At 41.2% G+C, this 19,302-nt stretch overlaps 1 protein-coding gene across 1 annotated transcript; it reads left to right on the forward strand.

Annotated features, from left to right (window-relative positions):
• Positions 1-355: 355 nt before the first annotated feature.
• star2 (steroidogenic acute regulatory protein 2) lies at positions 356-18,676 on the forward strand. Its single transcript, XM_036571808.1, has 7 exons — positions 356-419; positions 3,076-3,198; positions 5,114-5,250; positions 6,684-6,842; positions 9,171-9,355; positions 11,540-11,633; positions 18,548-18,676. Exons 1-7 carry the CDS (start codon positions 356-358, stop codon positions 18,674-18,676), a joined length of 891 nt encoding a protein of 296 aa, XP_036427701.1.
• Positions 18,677-19,302: the final 626 nt, after the last annotated feature.

Genomic DNA, 19,302 nt, shown 5'->3' on the forward strand with positions numbered 1-19,302 from the left:
CCATTTTTTGCAGTCTAGTATGTAATAAGTCTGGGATTTGAATGGGTTAATGATCATTGTTGTACTTTTGAGGGAACATCTGCACCGTTTGTTTTCTGTCAGCATAGCTGCAGTGCTGAAAACTGCAGAACAGATCTTTCCAACAGAACAGAGAGGCAGAGAAGCGTCCGTCTCTGAGCTCCTCTGTATCTGTCTGATCTCTGCATTAGTCGCAGTGTTATTGCTCTGCCTGACTCCTCCAGCGAGGCCTTGAAGGCAGAGCTGTGCATGTCTTATCTCCGTTCTTTGTCCTTCACTCAGCCGTATAAAATCCGCAGAGCAGCTTCAGTGCCTCGCCGTCTCGCATGCTGGGAGGATGCTGCCGGCCGTGGCCAAGCTGTGCTGTGGAATCTCCTACCCGCACTTACGGAGCATGACAGGTACCCACAACCTTCCACACGCAATCATCTCCACTCTGCGGGGGGCTTCTGCTGGGCTTCACAGGGCTTTCCATTCGCAGGCGGAGGGGGTGCACTGCGGTCAGGCAAATACAGCCTACACTCCTAAAAAAGGGGTTCTTTAGTAAAGAAGATGGTTCTATATAGAACCGTGAACATTCAAAGAACCCTTCTGCATGATTAAAGGGTTCTTTCCGTGGTAAAATGGTTCTGTCTCTGAAAATGCTTCTTCTGTTGTTACGGTGTCAAGCTTGTAACAATAGAAGAACCTTTTTGGGTGCTAGATATATTTTCAAAAGGGTTCCAAATAGAACCGTCTATAGCACATTTATGCACATTGTCCATCAATGCAAAGAACCCTTTCACGATGCAAAGAACGCTGAGTATTCATGGTTCTAGGTAGAACCATTGTGTTTACTAAAGAACGCTTGAAGCACCATCTTTTTAAAGAGATATCAAGCTTGTTACAATAGAAGAACCCGTATTGGTTCTATATAGAGCCCTTTTCAAAAAGGTTCTATATAAAACCATCTACAGCACATTTTCAATCAATCTGAAGAACGCTTTCATGATGCAAAGAACCCTTTAATGATGCAAAGTGTTTACTAAAGAACCCTTGAAGCACCATCTTTTAAAATAGATATTAAGCTTGGTACAATAGAAGAGCCCTTTTGGTGCTGAATAGAACCCTTTTCAAGAAAGTTCTACATAGATCCTTTTGAGTATAATCACTCGTTAAAAAGATGCCTTTGGGTTCTTTATTAAAGACAATTGTTCTGTATAGAACCATGAACACTCAAAGAGCCATTTGCATGATTAAAAGGTTCTTTGCATCATAAAATGTTTTTTTCAGATTGATGGATGTTTTATATGGTTCTATTTAGCACCAAAAAGGGTTCTTCTATTGTTACAAGCTGGACATCGTGACAATATTAAAACCTATTTTGGTGCTACATAGAACCATTTTCAAAAAGGTTCTATATAGAACCATTTACATCACTTAAGAACCATTTCACTGTGCAGAGAACCCTTTAAGCATGCAAATGGTTCTTTGAGTGTTCAGGGTTCTATATAGAACCATTGTCTTTACTAAAGAATCCTTTTGCTGGATTTTTTATAAAAGTTTTTTGCTGCATTACACTCTTTAAAAATGTTCTGTAGTAAAGAGAATGGTTCTATTTAGAACTATGAGTTCTATATAGAACCATTTAATGGTGAAATGGTTCTTCAGATTGATTTCTATTGTTCTACTGATTCTATTGTAACAAGCTTGACATCATAACAATTGCAGAAACCTTTTTGGTGCTATATAGAACCATATACAACACATTCTCCATCAATCTCAGCATTAATTTCAGCATAGAAAGAACCATTTAAGCATGCAGATGGTTCTATACAGACCTCATGGTTCTAAATGGAAGACACAGGCAGCACTTTATATTGATTTTCAAGTTATTTTAGTTGTTTCGAGAGCTATAAATGGCCTTAAAGCACCTGTCTGTCTGTTTATGATCTCAGATCTGTAGATACTGATACCTACAAACACCTTCAGTAAAACACAGAAAGCCTGGAGAGACTCTTTCAGTTGTTCTGCTTCTAAACTGTGGAGCTCAGTTCAGCTTTTATTAGACAGTCGAGCTCAGAGCTCACTTTTAATAAACATCTGAAAATGCATTTTTTAATGTAGCAATTATTTTAAATGATAAAGCAAACAGTTTATCTTTTTAGTTTACTTTCTATTTTAAACTATTTTTTATCATGCATGTCTCGGGTTCTTCGGCTACATGTATGAAAGGTACTCCATAAATAAAGTTCAGCATCTATAATTGTCTGCCTATACAGTGGAATCACAAGGTGGATGTTTCTAATAAAGTGGCCAGTAAGTGGAAGCACAAGGTGGGTGTTTCTAATAAAGTGGCCAGTGGGTGAAAGCACAAGGTAGGTGTTTCTAACAAAGTGTCCAGTAAGTGGAAGCACAAGGTAGGTGTTTCTAATAAAGTGGCCAGTGGGTAGAAGTACAAAGTAGGTGTTTCTAATAAAGTGGCCAGTGAGTGGAAGCACAAGGTAGGTGTTTCTAATAAAGTGGTCAGTGGGTGGAAGCACAAAGTAGGCGTTTCTAATAAAGTGTCCAGTAAGTGGAAGCAGATGATAGGTGTTTCTAATAAAGTGGTCAGTGGGTGGAAGCACAAGGTACGCGTTTCTAAGAAAGTGTCTAGTAAGTGGAAGTACAAGGTAGGTGTTTCTAATAAAGTGGCCAGTAAGTGAAAGTACAAGGTGGGTGTTTCTAATAAAGTGGCCAGTAAGTGAAAGCACAAGGTAGGCGTTTCTAATAATGTGTCCAGTGGGTGGAAGCACAAGGTAGGCGTTTCTAAGAAAGTGTCCAGTAAGTGAAAGCACAAGGTGGGTGTTTCTAATAAAGTGGCCCGTGAGTGGAAGGAGAAGGTAGGCGTTTCTAAAAAAGTGGCCAACCAGCAAAAGCACAAAGTAGGTGTTTCTAATAAAGTGGCCAGTGAGTAGAAGTACAAAGCAGGTGTTTCTAATAAAGGGGCCAGTGAGTGGAAGTAGAAGGCAGGTTTCTCTATTAAAGTGGTCATTAGTGTGTTATGTATTTGTATTTGTGTGTTGTTTGGTGTTGCAGGGCTGCAGCGTGTGGCCGTGGCTGCGTTGGGGCAGGAGATTGCACACAGGCAGAAAGTGGGACAGATGCCTCTTCCAGCCTGGGCCAGTTGTGGGAGATGGTCTTGGGGCAACAGCAGTGAAAGTGAGTCTACCACACACACAACCTTCTCTCTGTTCAGATGTCACCACAACTCAGACAACACATTACAAAGGCCAAAACAGGTGACCTGAAAAAATCAGGCTATTTCCACACATTTCATGTAAGAGACAGTAATTGCTCATCAAACAAAGACCACCACAGACACAACGTACGCCAGTCTGAATGACGTCCTCTCCATTCATTCAGCTGTAGGTGAGGTCAGTCAAAGGCCTAAAGTGTCTATTTCTGACTATGGGGGATGCAAATGTGACAGCACTAGAATACATGCTAAAAATATTAGCACATCATTAAAGGTCTGTCCATTTAGGACATCTGTGTGCTGTGTTTCTCTGGCCACAACACAGCCTGACGCCAGGCCTGTGTAACAGTGCTTAGCGACATTATCCTCAGCTGGAAAACAGCTAAATTGTGTTCACAGTAACAAAAATGAGTTTTCTTTGGGAACTGTTTGCCTCATAACATGCTGTATGTATCCCTCCACCACGAATGGACTGAAAATGAGTTTGTAACTGTTTTTATAAAGCAACCAGTTTTATCTTTTCATTTTTATTTGATAGAATTTGTATCATGCATGATTCTGCTTCTTTTAGTGGCTACATATATGAAAAGTGCTCTATAAAAAAAGCTTAACATCTGCCATTGATGAGTATTCAGTGGAAGTACAAAGTAGGTGTTTATAATAAAGTGGCCAGTCAGTGAGAGTACAAAGTAGGTGTTTCTAATAAAGTGGCCAGTGAGTGGAAGCACAAGGTAGGTGTTTCTAATAAAGTGGCCAGTTAGTCAAAGTACAAAGTAGGTGTTTCTAATAAAGTGGCCAGTGAGTGGAAGCACAAGGTAGGTGTTTCTAATAAAGTGGCCATTGAGTGAAATCACAAGGTAGGTGTTTCTAATAAAGTGGCCAGTGAGTGGAAGCACAAGGTAGGTGTTTCTAATAAAGTGGCCAGTTAGTCAAAGTACAAAGTAGGTGTTTCTAATAAAGTGGCCAGTGAGTGGAAGCACAAGGTAGGTGTTTCTAATAAAGTGGCCAGTCAGTGAAAGTACAAAGTAGGTGTTTCTAATAAAGTGGCCAGTGAGTGGAAGCACAAGGTAGGTGTTTCTAATAAAGTGGCCAGTCAGTGAAAGTACAAGGTGGGCGTTTCTAATAAAGTGGCCAGTGAGTGGAAGCACAAGGTAGGACTAGGTAAGCAGTTTAAAAATACATTTTAGGCCAAAACGTTTTTTAATATTGTCATATATTGAAAACACTTGGTAACTTGGCAAGCAAATTATCATATTTCTAGATATATTTACTTGTTTTAAGCAATTTTATAGTCTAAAACTTTATTGGCAGATCGTTTTGCTTATATTAAGAAATATATCTGAAACAAGCAAAGTTCTGGCAATATAGTGCATAAGTAAGATAATATAAAATAATAAGCATATTTGAGATAATTTTGCTTGCCAGGATGCCATCTTTGGCAGTGAGGGAGCTTTTAGAGGTGGACGTCTGGTTCCTATCACCACCACTGTGAACAGGTCTGACTCGATAAGTTTCTCCAGAACAGAGCGTTTCACACCAAACCACTCTGAACGACTCTGTTTACATCTCAACCAGTTATTTAATGTATTTTCAATTGTAATCCTACAGTTATTATTATCATTTTGTGATCCCATTTAATTATTCATTCTAATTACATAACTATATAGTTAGGTTCTCTTATGAATGACTTACTTTCAATATTCGTTTTGCTCCGACAGGCTTGAATCTGCACTGCTGACTGTTTTCTGTTTGTTTCTCATTTTTCAAACCACAACATCTGCGACTTCTAATGGTCCAGTGTTTTAGAACATCCCTGTAAACTGTGCCGTGAAACGCTGAATTAAAATGTTCATGTTGTGTGACGGTTGTGGTCCACAGAGACCGAGCGGGCGGTCGGCCAACATGACGGCATGGACGAGATGGACCTTTCCTACCGGCGTCAGGGGCAGCAGGCTCTGCGGGAAGCTCTGGAGATTGTGCAGGACACTGACGGATGGAGGATGGAAATGAGTGAGGTCATTCTCTCTTTCACTGATGCTCTGTATTCCGCCTCCACCGATTTCCCAGAGTTATTACTGCTGCAGCTCTTATCTGAGCTTCAGAAGTGGCCAGAACAGCATCTGTCTGATGTAGCATCTTGTGTGCTCAGTAATAAGAAACACCCACAACTTCACGACTCCACACAGAGCTCTTCTCGGGTTTGTAGCGTCTGTTACTGCAGCAGGCGCCTCACTGCTGCATTGATATTGATCTCTAGTTGTGGTAATAATTGACTCAATCCATCCAAACATAGTCCATCATACAAGACATGTTTGGTGTCTGATGAATGGAAGCTTATCAGTGAGTGTGTTTACATGCACTTAATAATCTGATCATTATCAGACTGTTTATTTCTGCAGTTATCTGCTTTTTCCAAGTGGTCATGTAAACAGCACACTCTGTTTCCTTAGACAGGATTAAGGTCTATAAATCTGATTAAGAAATCTGATAAAGAGGCTGGAAAACGCAGGTAAACTCTGATTTCTTTCGTTTGTCTCAGTCTGAGCATGCATGAAAACAGAACTCTGAACCAGTTACTGACAATCTGATTTTCTGCAGTTATCAGATTATGAAGAGCATGTAAACTCGCTGAACCAGCTACTGACACAATCTGATTTTCGGCACTTATCAGATTATTAAATGTAAACACACTGAACCAGTTACTGACACGATCTGATTTTCTGCAGTTATCAGATTATTAAGTGTAAACACGCTGAACCAGTTACTGACATGATCTGATTTTCTGCACTTATCAGATTATTAATTGTAATCACGCTGAACCAGCTACTGACACAATCTGATTTTCTGCACTTATCAGATTATTAAGTGTAAACACGCTGAACCAGCTACTGACACAATCTGATTTTCTGCACTTATCAGATTATTAAGTGTAAACATGCTGAACTAGCTACTGACACGATCTGATTTTCTGCACTTATCAGATTATTAAGTGTAAACACGCTGAACTAGCTACTGACACGATCTGATTTTCTGCACTTATCAGATTATTAAGTGTAAACACGCTGAACTAGCTACTGACACGATCTGATTTTCTGCACTTATCAGATTATTAAGTGTAAACACGCTGAACCAGCTACTGACACAATCTGATTTCCTCAGATTATTAAGTGCATGTAAAGTGTAATAAGAAACCTCGCATAGGTATATCAGAGAAAAACAATCCTGAATGGCCAATTTTCTGTTTCATAATTAAAGATTTTAACCCTTTTGTTTCCAACCACAGCTCAACAATATGATAAGAGTACTACAGCACAATCCTTGCAGAGTTACAACACGCATTATGATTCTACTAAATAAAAATGAACTAAATCTTACAGACATGTATTTTTTAGTTTCTAGAAATCATTAGTGTTTTTCTGAAGAACTGAAAGCACATCTGTCTTTGCAGGAAAGCGGAGATGCCATCTACAGTAAAGTTCTCCATGGGAACCACAAGGTGTTCAGGCTAGAGGCAGAGCTGGAGGCTTCACCTGAGGAGTTATATGACATTTTGTTTGTGAAGGTGGAGGAGATGCACCGGTGGAATCCCAGCATCGGACAAATCAAAGTAAACAACCGCACCCAAAACACTACAACATAATAGAAACACATACCTTCTGCCTCTACTCACTGGCCACTTTATCAGAAACACCTACCATCTGCTTCGACTCACTGGCCACTTTATTAGAAACACCTACCTTGTGCTTCCGCTCACTGGCCACTTTATCAGAAACACCTACCTTCTGCTTCCACTCACTGGCCACTTTATTAGAAACACCTACCTTGTGCTTCCACTCACTGGCCACTTTATTAGAAACACCTACCATCTGCTTCCACTCACTGGCCACTTTATTAGAAACACCTACCTTGTGCTTCCACTCACTGGCCACTTTATTAGAAACACCTAACTTGTGCTTCCACTCACTGGCCACTATATTAGAAACACCTATCATCTACTTCCACTCACTGGCCACTTTATTGGAAACACCTACCATCTGCTTCCACTCACTGGCCACTTTATTAGAAACACCTACCTTGTGCTTCCACTCACTGGCCACTATATTAGAAACACCTACCATCTACTTCCACTCACTGGCCTCATTACGAGCTCCACCTAACTTATCAGTCCACTATATCGTGGTCAAAAACTGACCAGAAGGACTAGAGAATGGCTAACACAAACTGTAGGTAGTAAGGTAGAGCTAGAGAGAGGGTCCTGATGAAGTGAATGGATTGATTTATGCTTTATTTCAGCTCTGTCCTTGAAACAAACTCAGTTTAAAATGAATCACACAGTGGGGCTCCTGAAGTCTCCTCTTGTTGATTGTCCAATCTACAGTTGCTAGGCCATTGTTATGGCATCCCACGTGGTTGCTAAGGTGTTGCTAGGCCGCTGCTATGGTATCCCTGGTGGTGGCTAAGACGTTGCAAGGCCGCTGCTTTGATATCCCTGTTGGTATCTAAGGTATTACTAGGCCATTACTATGGTATCTTTGGTGGCTGCTAAGGTGCTGCCTGGCTGTGGCTATGGTATCCCTGGTGGTTGCTAAGATGTTGCCTGCCACTGTTATGGTATCCCTGGTGGCTGCTAAGGTGCTGCTTGGCTGTTGCTATGGGATCCCTGGTGGTTGCTAAGGTGTTGCATGCCACTGCTAAGATATCCCTGGTGGTTGCTAAGGAGTTGTTAGGTCATTGTTATAGCATCCAAGATGATTGCTAAGGCATTGCTAGGCCATCATTATAGCATCTCAGATGGTTGCTAAGGTGTTGCTAGGCAATTGTTATGGTATCCCTGGTGCTTGCTAAGGTGCTGCTAGGCCGCTGCTCTGGTATCCCTGGTGGTTGCTAAGGTGCTGCTAGGCAGTTGCTATGGTATCCCAAGTGGTTGCTAAGTTGTTCCCTGGCTGTTGCTGTGGTATTGCCAGGTATCCCAAGTGGTTGCTAAGGTGTTGCTTGCATACTTATATGATATGGTGACATAAGAGGACTGTCCAAAACATCTGGCTACAGAGTGTACATTGACTGTGGTGGAGCAAGAGGTGCAGCTATAAGAATTGTATAATGTATAAGTGAAGTGACTAAGTTTCAGAATGTTGAGCATTCTCTAATTCATTTGTAAGGGAAAAATATGTATATATATGTTTGAACAAACACTGTACGAACACTGCGGTTCAACAATCCTGCAAAGGTTTGTGGTTTTAGCTCGAAAGCAGCAGAAGGAGCGTCGCAAATTTCTGACCACAAAATAACAATAATAAGGAAACGAACAACTGTCAGTTGGCTTTTTTTAAGCCAACTATAATATATTGACATTTATATTATCACATCATATTTTTTATTATATTATTATCAATAATGTGAAGTAGGGAAGATCAAGAGTATTAAAAAATAATTTTGAATGTAAAAAACTAATGTAAGTGTAAATGCAGTATTACAGCCTGACTGATGTTTAGATACATATATAAAAAGTCTGTTTGGAGTCCTGATTCATCTTTGCGACAGATGTGCAAAGACTTCAAGGTTAATAATTCATATGTGAATGTTAAAATCTTATGTTTTCGTGCTGGAGAGATCCTGAAATTGTCTTGCAAGTGTTAAAAGCAGCATTCAGCATTACAGTCTAGCGCAGTTCTATAATGTTTACATCATATAGAACAAATATATTTCCATAACAGAAATGCTAATGTTTATTTTAACTGCTATCATCTTCAAAATGTTTGAACTCTTTGGTGCCGTAATGCGTCCGTTTATATTCTGAATGCTGTGTGGAGATGCAGGTTTTCCACTCAGGTGACATTTCAGAAATCTGACTGGAGAATCTGCTCAATTCTTTCAGAAGCGAGCATTATGGGAATCCTTTCAGGAGCTAATAACGCTTTGTTGATGGACTTTACAGGTTCTGAAACACACAGGGAAGGAAACCATGGTAACGTACGAGGTGTCGGCAGAGACGGTGGGGAATCTGATCGGTCAGAGGGACTTCCTGAGCGTTAGGCATTCGCTAAAGACAGCAGAGTGCATTTACCTGGGTGGAGCTGCCACTCACCTGGAGACCCACCCCCCTCAGCCGGGATTCATCAGGTAGGCACCCACCCATGTGTACAACAGGCACAGCTTCATTTAGGGCCTTTTCAGTTCAGCTAGGCTATCGTAGCTAACAAGTAACGGAAGCTTATGTATGCAAATTAGCATCAGGCAAACTTTAAACATTTATTTTAAAGTTGTTTTTAGCTATACATATTTTATATTTAACGTGTCACACAGTGTCAGAAACCACATAATCAAGTTTATTGAAGATTATTGAGCAACTCCACACAGCTTGAGTGGTTGATAATTTAAGCATGCATGTTAGCGTCATGCTAATTGGTGGGGTGTAATGTATTACTTGATAGCTATATTAGCCACTAGTTTGGTGTTTTTGATAAAATGGCCAGTGAGGGGAAGCACAAGGTGGGTGTTTCCAATAAAGTGGCCAGTTAGTGGAAGTACAAGGTGGGTGTTTAATAAAATGGCCAGTGAGGGCAAGCTCAATTTAGGTGATTCTAATAAAGTGGCCAGTGAGTGGAAGCACAAGGTGGGTGTTTCTAATAAAGTGGCCAGTGAGGGGAAGCACAACGTGGGTGTTTCTAATAAAGTGGCCAGTGAGGGGAAGCACAAGGTGGGTGTTTCTAATAAAGTGGCCAGTGAGTGGAAGTACAAGATGGGTGTTTCTAGTAAAGTGGCCAATTAGTGGAAGTACAAGGTGGGTGTTTAATAAAATGGCCAGTGAGGGGAAGCTCAAATTAGGTGTTTCTAATAAAGTGGCCAGTGAGGGGAAGCTCAATTTAGGTGTTTCTAATAAAGTGGCCAGTGAGGGGAAGCTCAATTTAGGTGTTTCTAATAAAGTGGCCAGTGAGGGGAAGCTCAATTTAGGTGTTTCTAATAAAGTGGCCAGTGAGGGGAAGCTCAATTTAGGTGTTTCTAATAAAGTGGCCAGTGAGGGGAAGCTCAATTTAGGTGTTTCCAATAAAGTGGCCAGTGAGGGGAAGCTCAATTTAGGTGTTTCTAATAATGTGGCCAGTGAGGGGAAGCTCAAATTAGGTGTTTCTAATAAAGTGGCCAGTGAGGGTAAGCACAAGGTAGGTGTTTCTAATAAAGTGGCCAGTGAGGGGAAGCACAAGGTGGGTGTTTCTAATAAAGTGGCCAGTGAGTGGAGGTACAAGATGGGTGTTTCTAGTAAAGTGGCCAATTAGTGGAAGTACAAGGTGGGTGTTTAATAAAATGGCCAGTGAGGGGAAGCTCAAATTAGGTGTTTCTAATAAAGTGGCCAGTGAGGGGGAAGCTCAATTTAGGTGTTTCTAATAAAGTGGCCAGTGAGGGGAAGCTCAATTTAGGTGTTTCTAATAAAGTGGCCAGTGAGGAGAAGCTCAATTTAGGTGTTTCTAATAATGTGGCCAGTGAGGGGAAGCTCAAATTAGGTGTTTCTAATAAAGTGGCCAGTGAGGGTAAGCACAAGGTGGGTGTTTCTAATAAAGTGGCCAGTGAGGGGAAGCACAAGGTGGGTGTTTCTAATAAAGTGGCCAGTGAGGGGAAGCACAAGATAGGTGTTTCTAATAAAGTGGCCAGTGAGTGGAAGTACAAGATGGGTGTTTCTAATAAAGTGGCCAGTGGGGGGGAGGCCCAAGGTAGGTGTTTCTAATAAAGTGGCCAGTGACTGGAAGTACAAGGTGGGTGTTTCTAATAAAGTGGCCAGTGAGTGGATGCCTAAGATAGGTGTTTCTAATAAAGTGGCCAGTTAGTGAAGTACAAGGTGGGTGTTTCAAATAAAGTGGCCAGTGAGGGGAAGGGCAGGGTAGTTGTTTCTAATAAAGTGGCCAGTGAGGGGAAGCACAAGATGGGTGTTTCTAATAAAGTGGACAGTTAGTGAAGTTTAAGGTGGGTGTTTCTAATAAACTGGCCAGTGAGGGGAAGCCCAAGGTAGATGTTTCTAATAAAGCGGCCAGGAACACCCTAATCTTCACCTTTAAAGTGAATTTAAGTGGACTATTCTGCTTATTGAGCATATGATCAATCAGATTCAGAAACTCATCAAGGAAACTGACATAATCAATCCCCAGCTGACTGACAGGACTTGATATCTCAAAATCGAATACACAGACCTGCTATGCATTTCACTCCAAGGCTAGCAGGGGCTCAACTGACCACAAATAACAGTGATTAATGCTAAGCAGGGAAGCTCTAATGCAAATATCTGATTTATTAGAGAGTTTGTTTGTTTGTTTGCAGAGCGGAGGACGGCCCCACCTGCATCATAATCCAGCCTTCGGCCCACTGCGCAGGAAAGAGCAGGTTTACATGGCTCCTCAATATGGATGTGAAGGTATGGCTGTATTTCTAACGTACACAACACTAAAGCCTTCATCGGGGAACGGTCCGGTTCTCTTTATCGCCGTGGCTGATTTACATGCAGTATTGTTGTCTGTGTATTTTCACACTCACACAAATACTGAGGCTTATTACAGCAAAAACAAACAGATTAGAACGGCATAAGAACAGACAGCATAATCTAGACCATTTGTGGTTGTTTGTCAATTCACTGATTTCAAAAAGATGGTGCTTCAAGGGTTCTTTAGTAAAGAAAATGGTTCTATATAGAACCATGAACATTCAAAGAACCCTCTGCATGATTAAAGGGTTCTTTGCATCATAAAGGGTTCTTCACTCTGATGGAAAATGTGTATGAATGTGCCATAGACAGTTCTATATAGAACCTTTTTTGAAGAGCACCCAATAGGGTTCTTCTGTTGTTACAAGCTTGACACCTTAACAATAGAAGAACCATTTTTGGATGGAAAATGGAATAGAGCCATTTTCAAAAAAGTTCTATACAGAACTGACTATAGCACATTCATGCACATTTTCCATCAGTCTGAAGAACCCTTTTATGATGCAAAGAACCCTTTCAGTTGAGTGTTCAAGGTTCTCTATAGAACCATTTCTTTACTGAAGAACCTCGAGGCACTATCTTTTTTAAAAGTGTATTTATCCAGATTTTTTAAAATGACACTGGAACAACAGAAAAACCTTTTTGGTGCTGTATAGAACCCTTTTCAAAAAGGCTCTATATAGAACGTTCTCCATCAATCTGACGAAACCTTTCATGTTTCAGTAAACCCTTTGATCATGCAAATGGTTCTGTGACTGTTAATGGTTCTATATATAATCATTTTCTTTACCAAAGAACCCTTGAAGAACCATCTTTTTTATGAGTGAGTGGCATTATTTTTGGTTGTGTTTTTAGTTCTAGCAAAGTACTGTCTGTTTTGAGTTCTAGCAGAGATTATTGAACTCCACACAGTTTGAGTGGTTAACAATTGAAGCGTGCAGTTAACATCATACTAATTGGTGGGTAAAACCTATTCTGTGATAGCTATAATAGCCACTAGATGGGTGTTTCTAATAAAGTGGTCAGTCAGGGGAAGCCCAAGGTAGGTGTTTCTAATAAAGTGGTCAGGTAGTGGACATACAAGGTGGGTGTTTATAATAAAGTGGCCAGTTAGGGGAAGTACAAGGTAGGTGTTTATAATAAAGTGGCCAGTGAGTGGAAGTACAAGGTAGGTGTTTCTAATAAAGTGGCCAGTTGGTGGAAGTACATGGTGGATGTTTCTAATAAAGTGGCCAGTTAGTGGAAGTACAAGGTAGGTGTTTATAATAAAGTGGCCAGGTAGTGGAAGTACAAGGTAGGTGTTTCTAATAAAGTGGCCAGTTGGTGGAAGTACATGGTGGATGTTTCTAATAAAGTGGCCAGTTAGTGGAAGTACAAGGTAGGTGTTTACAATAAAGTGGCCAGTTAGTGGAAGTACAAGGTGGGTGTTTCTAATAAAGTGGCCAGTTAGTGGAAGTACAAGGTAGGTGTTTCTAATAAAGTGGCCAGTTAGTGGAAGTAGAAGGTGGGTGTTTCTAATAAGGTGGCCAGTTAGTGGACATACAAGGTGGGTGTTTCTAATAAAGTGGCCAGTGAATGGAAGCCCAAGGTAGGTGTTTCTAATAAAGTGGCCAGTTAGTGGACATACAAGGTGGGTGTTTCTAATAAAGTGGCCAGTTGGTGGAAGTACAAGGTGGATGTTTCTAATAAAGTGGCCAGTGAGTGGATGTATAACGTGGGTGTTTCTATTAAGGTGGTCAGTGAGTGAAAGCACAAGGTAGGCGTTTCTATTAAAGCAACCAGGAACACCCTAATCTTCACCTTTAAAGTGAATTTAAGTGGACTATTCTGCTTATTGAGCACACGATCAATCAGATTCAGAAACTCATCAAGGAAACTGACATAATCAATCCCCAGCTGACTGACAGGACTTGATTATCTCAAGGAGGTTTAAAGTATAAGGAGTTTTTTTTAAACCAGAAGTTCTCCTACTGCGCCACAGCTGTAGAAGACGTGTTAGCAAATTTATAACAGATGATTTATAACAGATGAACAGATGAACACTTTTGATTTTGGTTGGACTGTCCCTTTAACACAGGTTCCGCACCAGTTAATTAAGGACTGGTACTGCATATGGTATTGTCTGCTTCGAGTTCTCACTTTCACTCCTCAAACTGATCCCTGAGATCCCTGGCTATAAAGAGAGAAAGTGGGGATTCTCCTTCTTTCTGCTATAAAACAACTATAAACAATCCCAGGATTTTCACTCTCAGAAAAAAAGGTAGTAAACTGTCACTGGGGTGGGACCCTCAAGGGTCCATCAGGGAACATAACTGTACCCTAATCCACTGAAATGATATGTTCTAAGCTGTACTGACTCCACACACCCCGTCTCGTCTCCAGGCTTTTATTTTACTGTTCTGTTTAAAACATTCGGTTATGAAAAGGTACAAATACAAACTTTTCACCTGGAAAAACTTATTTAAGGTTCACAATCAGACCTTAAAACCACTGTTGGAGCTTTGAGGGAACATTTACACTGTTTGTACCTTGATGAACGAAAAATGTACCTTTATTTCTAACAGTGTAGATGTAATATTGTGCTATTTCTCTGCAAATATGGTGTCAGAATTCAAGACGGTTGTATTTCCTAATTAGCTGTCACAGGAGTGCGCGTTAAATCCCTCAAATAGGGAATCATTACTGAGCTAATTATGCGTGGAGAGGAGCGTTCGCTACAGAGCTGATGTCTCTGACAGAAAGAAACAGGTGAACAAACACAATCAGACAGGGTTGTCTGTATATCCGTCATTCCCGGGAGCATTATTATTATTATGTGTCCTTCCTCCACTAAAGCGGAAATGAAGAATTTAGCTGACTGCATGTGTTCCGCTCCTGTACTGCTGTTTTCCGAGGGCCGAAGCTGCCATTCAGCACTGTTTGCTTTCCATTATGTCTCTGCTGAGCTCTGCTTGTACCAGAAACTCAATGTTCTGATGTCTAATTTCCCAGCAGCATCAAACTCGCCGCTAACGGTCCACGATCAGCAGCTGCAGCAGGTTCTTCATGAAGAAGTGGCATCCTAATCTGAACTCTTTACTCCCGGCTCGCCCCTCACGAAGGGCTCAATAATTCATTCAGTTCAGTTCAAATGAATGGGGTTGAGAATTGACGTAGACCAGTGGGCCTTAGTTTCATGTACACTGGCATTTTTTTGCCTGTGGAATCTGGTCAAAATGAACATATTAAGTTCAATTTTTATTAAAAACTTCAGTTAATATTTTAAATAAACACTTAATAGAACTGAAAACTGGAGAACTTAACGCCCCTTTATGTATGGTGTCCCTCACAGCCTTGAGGTCAAAGCTTTAGCATTAGTTAAAAAACAGTTGTCCAATCTGCACAGTTGTCATCTTACCCCAGCTTTGGTCAATCAGACAAGATCAGCTCACAAAAAAAGTAGTCACCTGTGACTGAAATGTACCTAATAGCATGTAATAGCTGTGATTCGGTTTAGCCTGGACTGGACAAGTTTCTGGATGTAGGCGACATCGATGTTCAGCCATTCTTGCATCAAAGAATTGCACAGTTCGGCAAGATTTCCTGGATCCGTCCCTGGTGTCTTACACCAAATCTGGGGATTTTGAGGGCCAGTCCAGATGTGTGAATCATGACAATCAGCCCCTTTTGCAGCCCGGTGAACACGAGAATTGTCATCTTGGAATACAGGGATAGGAATGTTATGTTCCTCAGGCAAAACCTGGTTGTTCAGCAGTTCAGTGTGGGCACTGTGGCTTAAATTTACTGTCACCTCAACCAAAGAACCCATTTCAGCATAATTAAAAAACTTGACCCACACCTGCCTCACTGAAGGCTTCCTGAGGTCTACAATGAACATGACACTGAGCATCATTCACACACAGGCAGAAACCAGATTCATCTGACCAGATAACACATTTCCAGTCATAAACAGTCCAGTGTTTGTGTCTCTTCGTCCACTGTAACCATACCTTTGTGAGCAGAAGTGAGTCCCTGTCTGTCATTTTCGCCTTTCAGCCACAATTCTGATGAGAATTTCCTGTAGGCTGGGATTTTCGCAACTGCTGGTCGACCCGTATGACCGTACGCTTCAATACACCTGCAAATTCAGCTGCTTCCTTCACGCTGTGGCCTTTGGCGCCCAAATGCAAATCACTCCTTTTTGCCAATCATTAACATCTGCTTTGAGACCCATTTTCCACACATTGAATGAGACATTCACCACACTGTACCACCTTTTCTCAATCTATGAATCCTAATGCACACTTGCAGGTATTTATAGCCCGATCATCCTTGTGCAGCGCCATCTGCAGGAGCTTGAAGTTACTCCCACCTTAAACATGCAAGGTGACTAATGTTTTTGTCAGGGGAGCTTATATTATCAGTAAAAATCTTATCACGTTATCAGCTAAGACATTGTTTTACATTATTGGGTGACTTACCACATTAATGTTCTGGCTGTTATTTAATTATTAGGAAATTATTACATTATTAGGCTCTACACACATGCATCCAGCGTCCTATGTAGAAGTCTTTTTTAACCGCAACATGTGGCGTAGGAGTGTATCACACTTTCTTCGCCTCCACCTCGTGTAGTCATTGTAGTCACTGTGTAGTCATCAGTTACCGAGATGGTTTTGCCAAAGGATGATGAAAGCTGATTAAATTGTTGGTGTGATTGAAGTTTAATAAAGCGTTACTTTTGTGAAAAGTCAGTTGAAAACAGACTTTATTATCTGCAGATCAGTTAAAGTGATGACTCACTCAGATTCCTCTGTTCTTGAATCTTATCCCCTGCATCTTCTCCTTGTTTTCTTCAGAGGGAGGAGCTGAGCTGGAAGGAAAGGAAATGAGGATAAATGATAAAAGATATGAGATCCACCCAAAGTGGTGTATCTGCCAGCAAAAGTGTGGGTATCTCATTAATTCGCTGCTAAATGCTTCAAACAAAACTGTTGAATAACGTAACTTCTATTTAATCAGACAAGACAGTTTTACACTGGAGCTGCAAGGCTAACATTGCTAACAAAAACTAAACTCTTAAAAAAGATGGTTCTTCTGGGGTTCTGTAGTAAAGACAATGGTTCTGAACACTCAAAGACCAGTTCATGCTTACATAGTTCTTTGCGTGGTGAAATGGCTTCATATTACTATATAGGTGCACTTTGTAGTTCTACAGTTACAGACTGTAGTCCATCTGTTTCTCTGATACTTTGTTAGCCCCCTTTTACCCTGTTCTTCAGTGGTCAGGACCCCCATGGACCCTCACAGAGCAGGTACTATTTGGGTGGTGGATCATTCTCAGCACTGCAGTAACACTGACGTGGTGGTGGTGTGTTAGTGTGTGTTGCGCTGGTCTGAGTGGATCAGACACAGCAGTGCTGCTGGAGTTTTTAAACACCTCAGTGTCGCTGCTGGACTGAGAATAGTCCACCAACCAAAAACATCCAGGCAACAGCGTCCTGTGACCACTGATGAAGGACTAGAGGATGACCAGCACAAACTGTGCAGCAGCAGATGAGCTATCGTCTCTGACTTTACATCTACAAGGTGGACTGACAAGGTAGGAGTGTCTAATAGAGTGGACAGTGAGTGAACTCCAGCAGCACTGCTGATCCACTCGCACCAGCGCAACACACACTAACACACCACCACCATGTCAGTGTTACTGCAGTGCAAGCTGCAAATGAAAAACGAGCTGCAATCACAGAAAACACTCATCAAAATGACGACACTGACGCTACATTTCATAAACGCGCTGCAAACACAGAAACACATGCAACTTCAGAAAAGTTGATAAGCCAGTCGCAGCACAGCGGAGGTGTTTCCGGAGGACAGTCAGAGACGACGGAGCCATCCAGACTTTTAAACTCTATGCAGCACAAACATTCACCGGTAAAAGACAGTTCAGTTTTATTTGAGCAGATTACTGACATCACTGTATCGTAATGGGAATTAGCTGCAGAGAGTAACTGTGAAGGTTTAACTAGTAACACCAGATTAACTACCACAGCACAGCTCTGACACGTCAGATAGCAAATATGGCCAGGTTAACCATGAACTCGGCGTGTGAGGGTCCGAGTGTCTGTGGTCTGATCTGCTTCTCTCAGTGATTTTCCATCATAGATATTCCATCCACTTTGAGCCCTTTGAGTCTTCCAGAAACATTTCCGTTGTGTTATGATTGGCTTTGCAGCGTTCCTGAATTTGCCTGTGTTTCCTTTATTTGCAGTGTGTTTGTAAAGTGTAGCTCCAATGTAGTCATGTTGATAAATATGTTTTCTGTGTTTGCAGAGCGTTTATGAGTTTGCAAAGTGTTTTAAACTGTACTATGAATAGGATCTTGTCGGCTAATATACAAGTAGGTCCACATTGACTTTTGTTTTGACCTGCCAGAAATTTGCTCCAATCTCTTCATGAAATGAGAGGTAAAAACATTTTTATACTACTTCTTATTTTTTTTTTTAAGATTTCATTTTCCTTCTAAGATATCACATATCACCACTGTCTAAAGAACAACAGGTATCTTCAAGAGGGTAACCTTACAGAAGAGGTTGATGTAAAGAGATTTTATTTGAATTAATTTGGAAGCATTTCTATTGGTCCAATCATCAAATTTTCACACAATGTACAGAACAGCGGCTCAAATTCCACAGAAAACTAAACATTGCAAACATTTTTTTGGACAAAAATGATATGAAGTCACTTTTTCAAAACCCGAATTTGACCTAGAACCCACCTATCTCCTTTGTCGTTTTGTCTTTTTGGCCTTCGGCCCACCACAAACATTTTTGGCCACCCCTGTGCAGCCTGTCTTTTCTCCTCCACAGGGCTGGATTCCTAAATCCCTGGTGAACCAGGCTCTCCCACGAGCTCAGCTGGACTTCACCAAGCACCTGCGGCGGCGTCTGGCAGCAGGGGGGCATGAGCCTGCACCTGCAACCGACACACACTCATGAGACCACAACCTTTTCAGAAAACACCCTGCAGACTGAGGACACACCACTGAGCAGAGACTCGCCTGATCCGCCTGCATCAATCAAAAACACCCCCGACATGAGGGTCTAAAATAGAGGCGCCCGAACCCGAACTTGATCCAGCACCTAATCTAACACAGCTGCCTCCATATTCACATGCTCAGAGACTCTGACTCGCTGCATCAGGTGTGACAGATTAGTGTCGGTGCCTCTGGATGACCACCAGTAGGAGGACTGGATGCACCTGTAGCTTCATATGAAATTTGTGTACATTTTAAACTGCATACTTTTTAAAAATGTCCATTTTAATAGGCATGTGAGGCCCTTATTTTAATCTAATTTGGAAGACTGTTGGAGATCATTTTCAAAAAAATCCAATCATTCTCATATATGAGCAAGTTTATACATCTTTAATGGGAACTTTCACCAATTCTGCAAAATATCCTGCATAATTAAACGGTTAAGATGTAAACATTCAGAGTGGTTCTGCATTCTCGAGAAACTTACCCAGTCAGAACTGTTCACAGTGGTGGTGATAGGAACCAGACGTCCACCTCTAAAAGCTCCCTCACAGAAAGTTACTACATGAAATGGTTATAAATTCACTG

This window comes from Colossoma macropomum, unplaced genomic scaffold, assembly GCF_904425465.1.
Source record: "Colossoma macropomum unplaced genomic scaffold, Colossoma_macropomum, whole genome shotgun sequence".
NCBI lineage: Eukaryota > Metazoa > Chordata > Actinopteri > Characiformes > Serrasalmidae > Colossoma > Colossoma macropomum.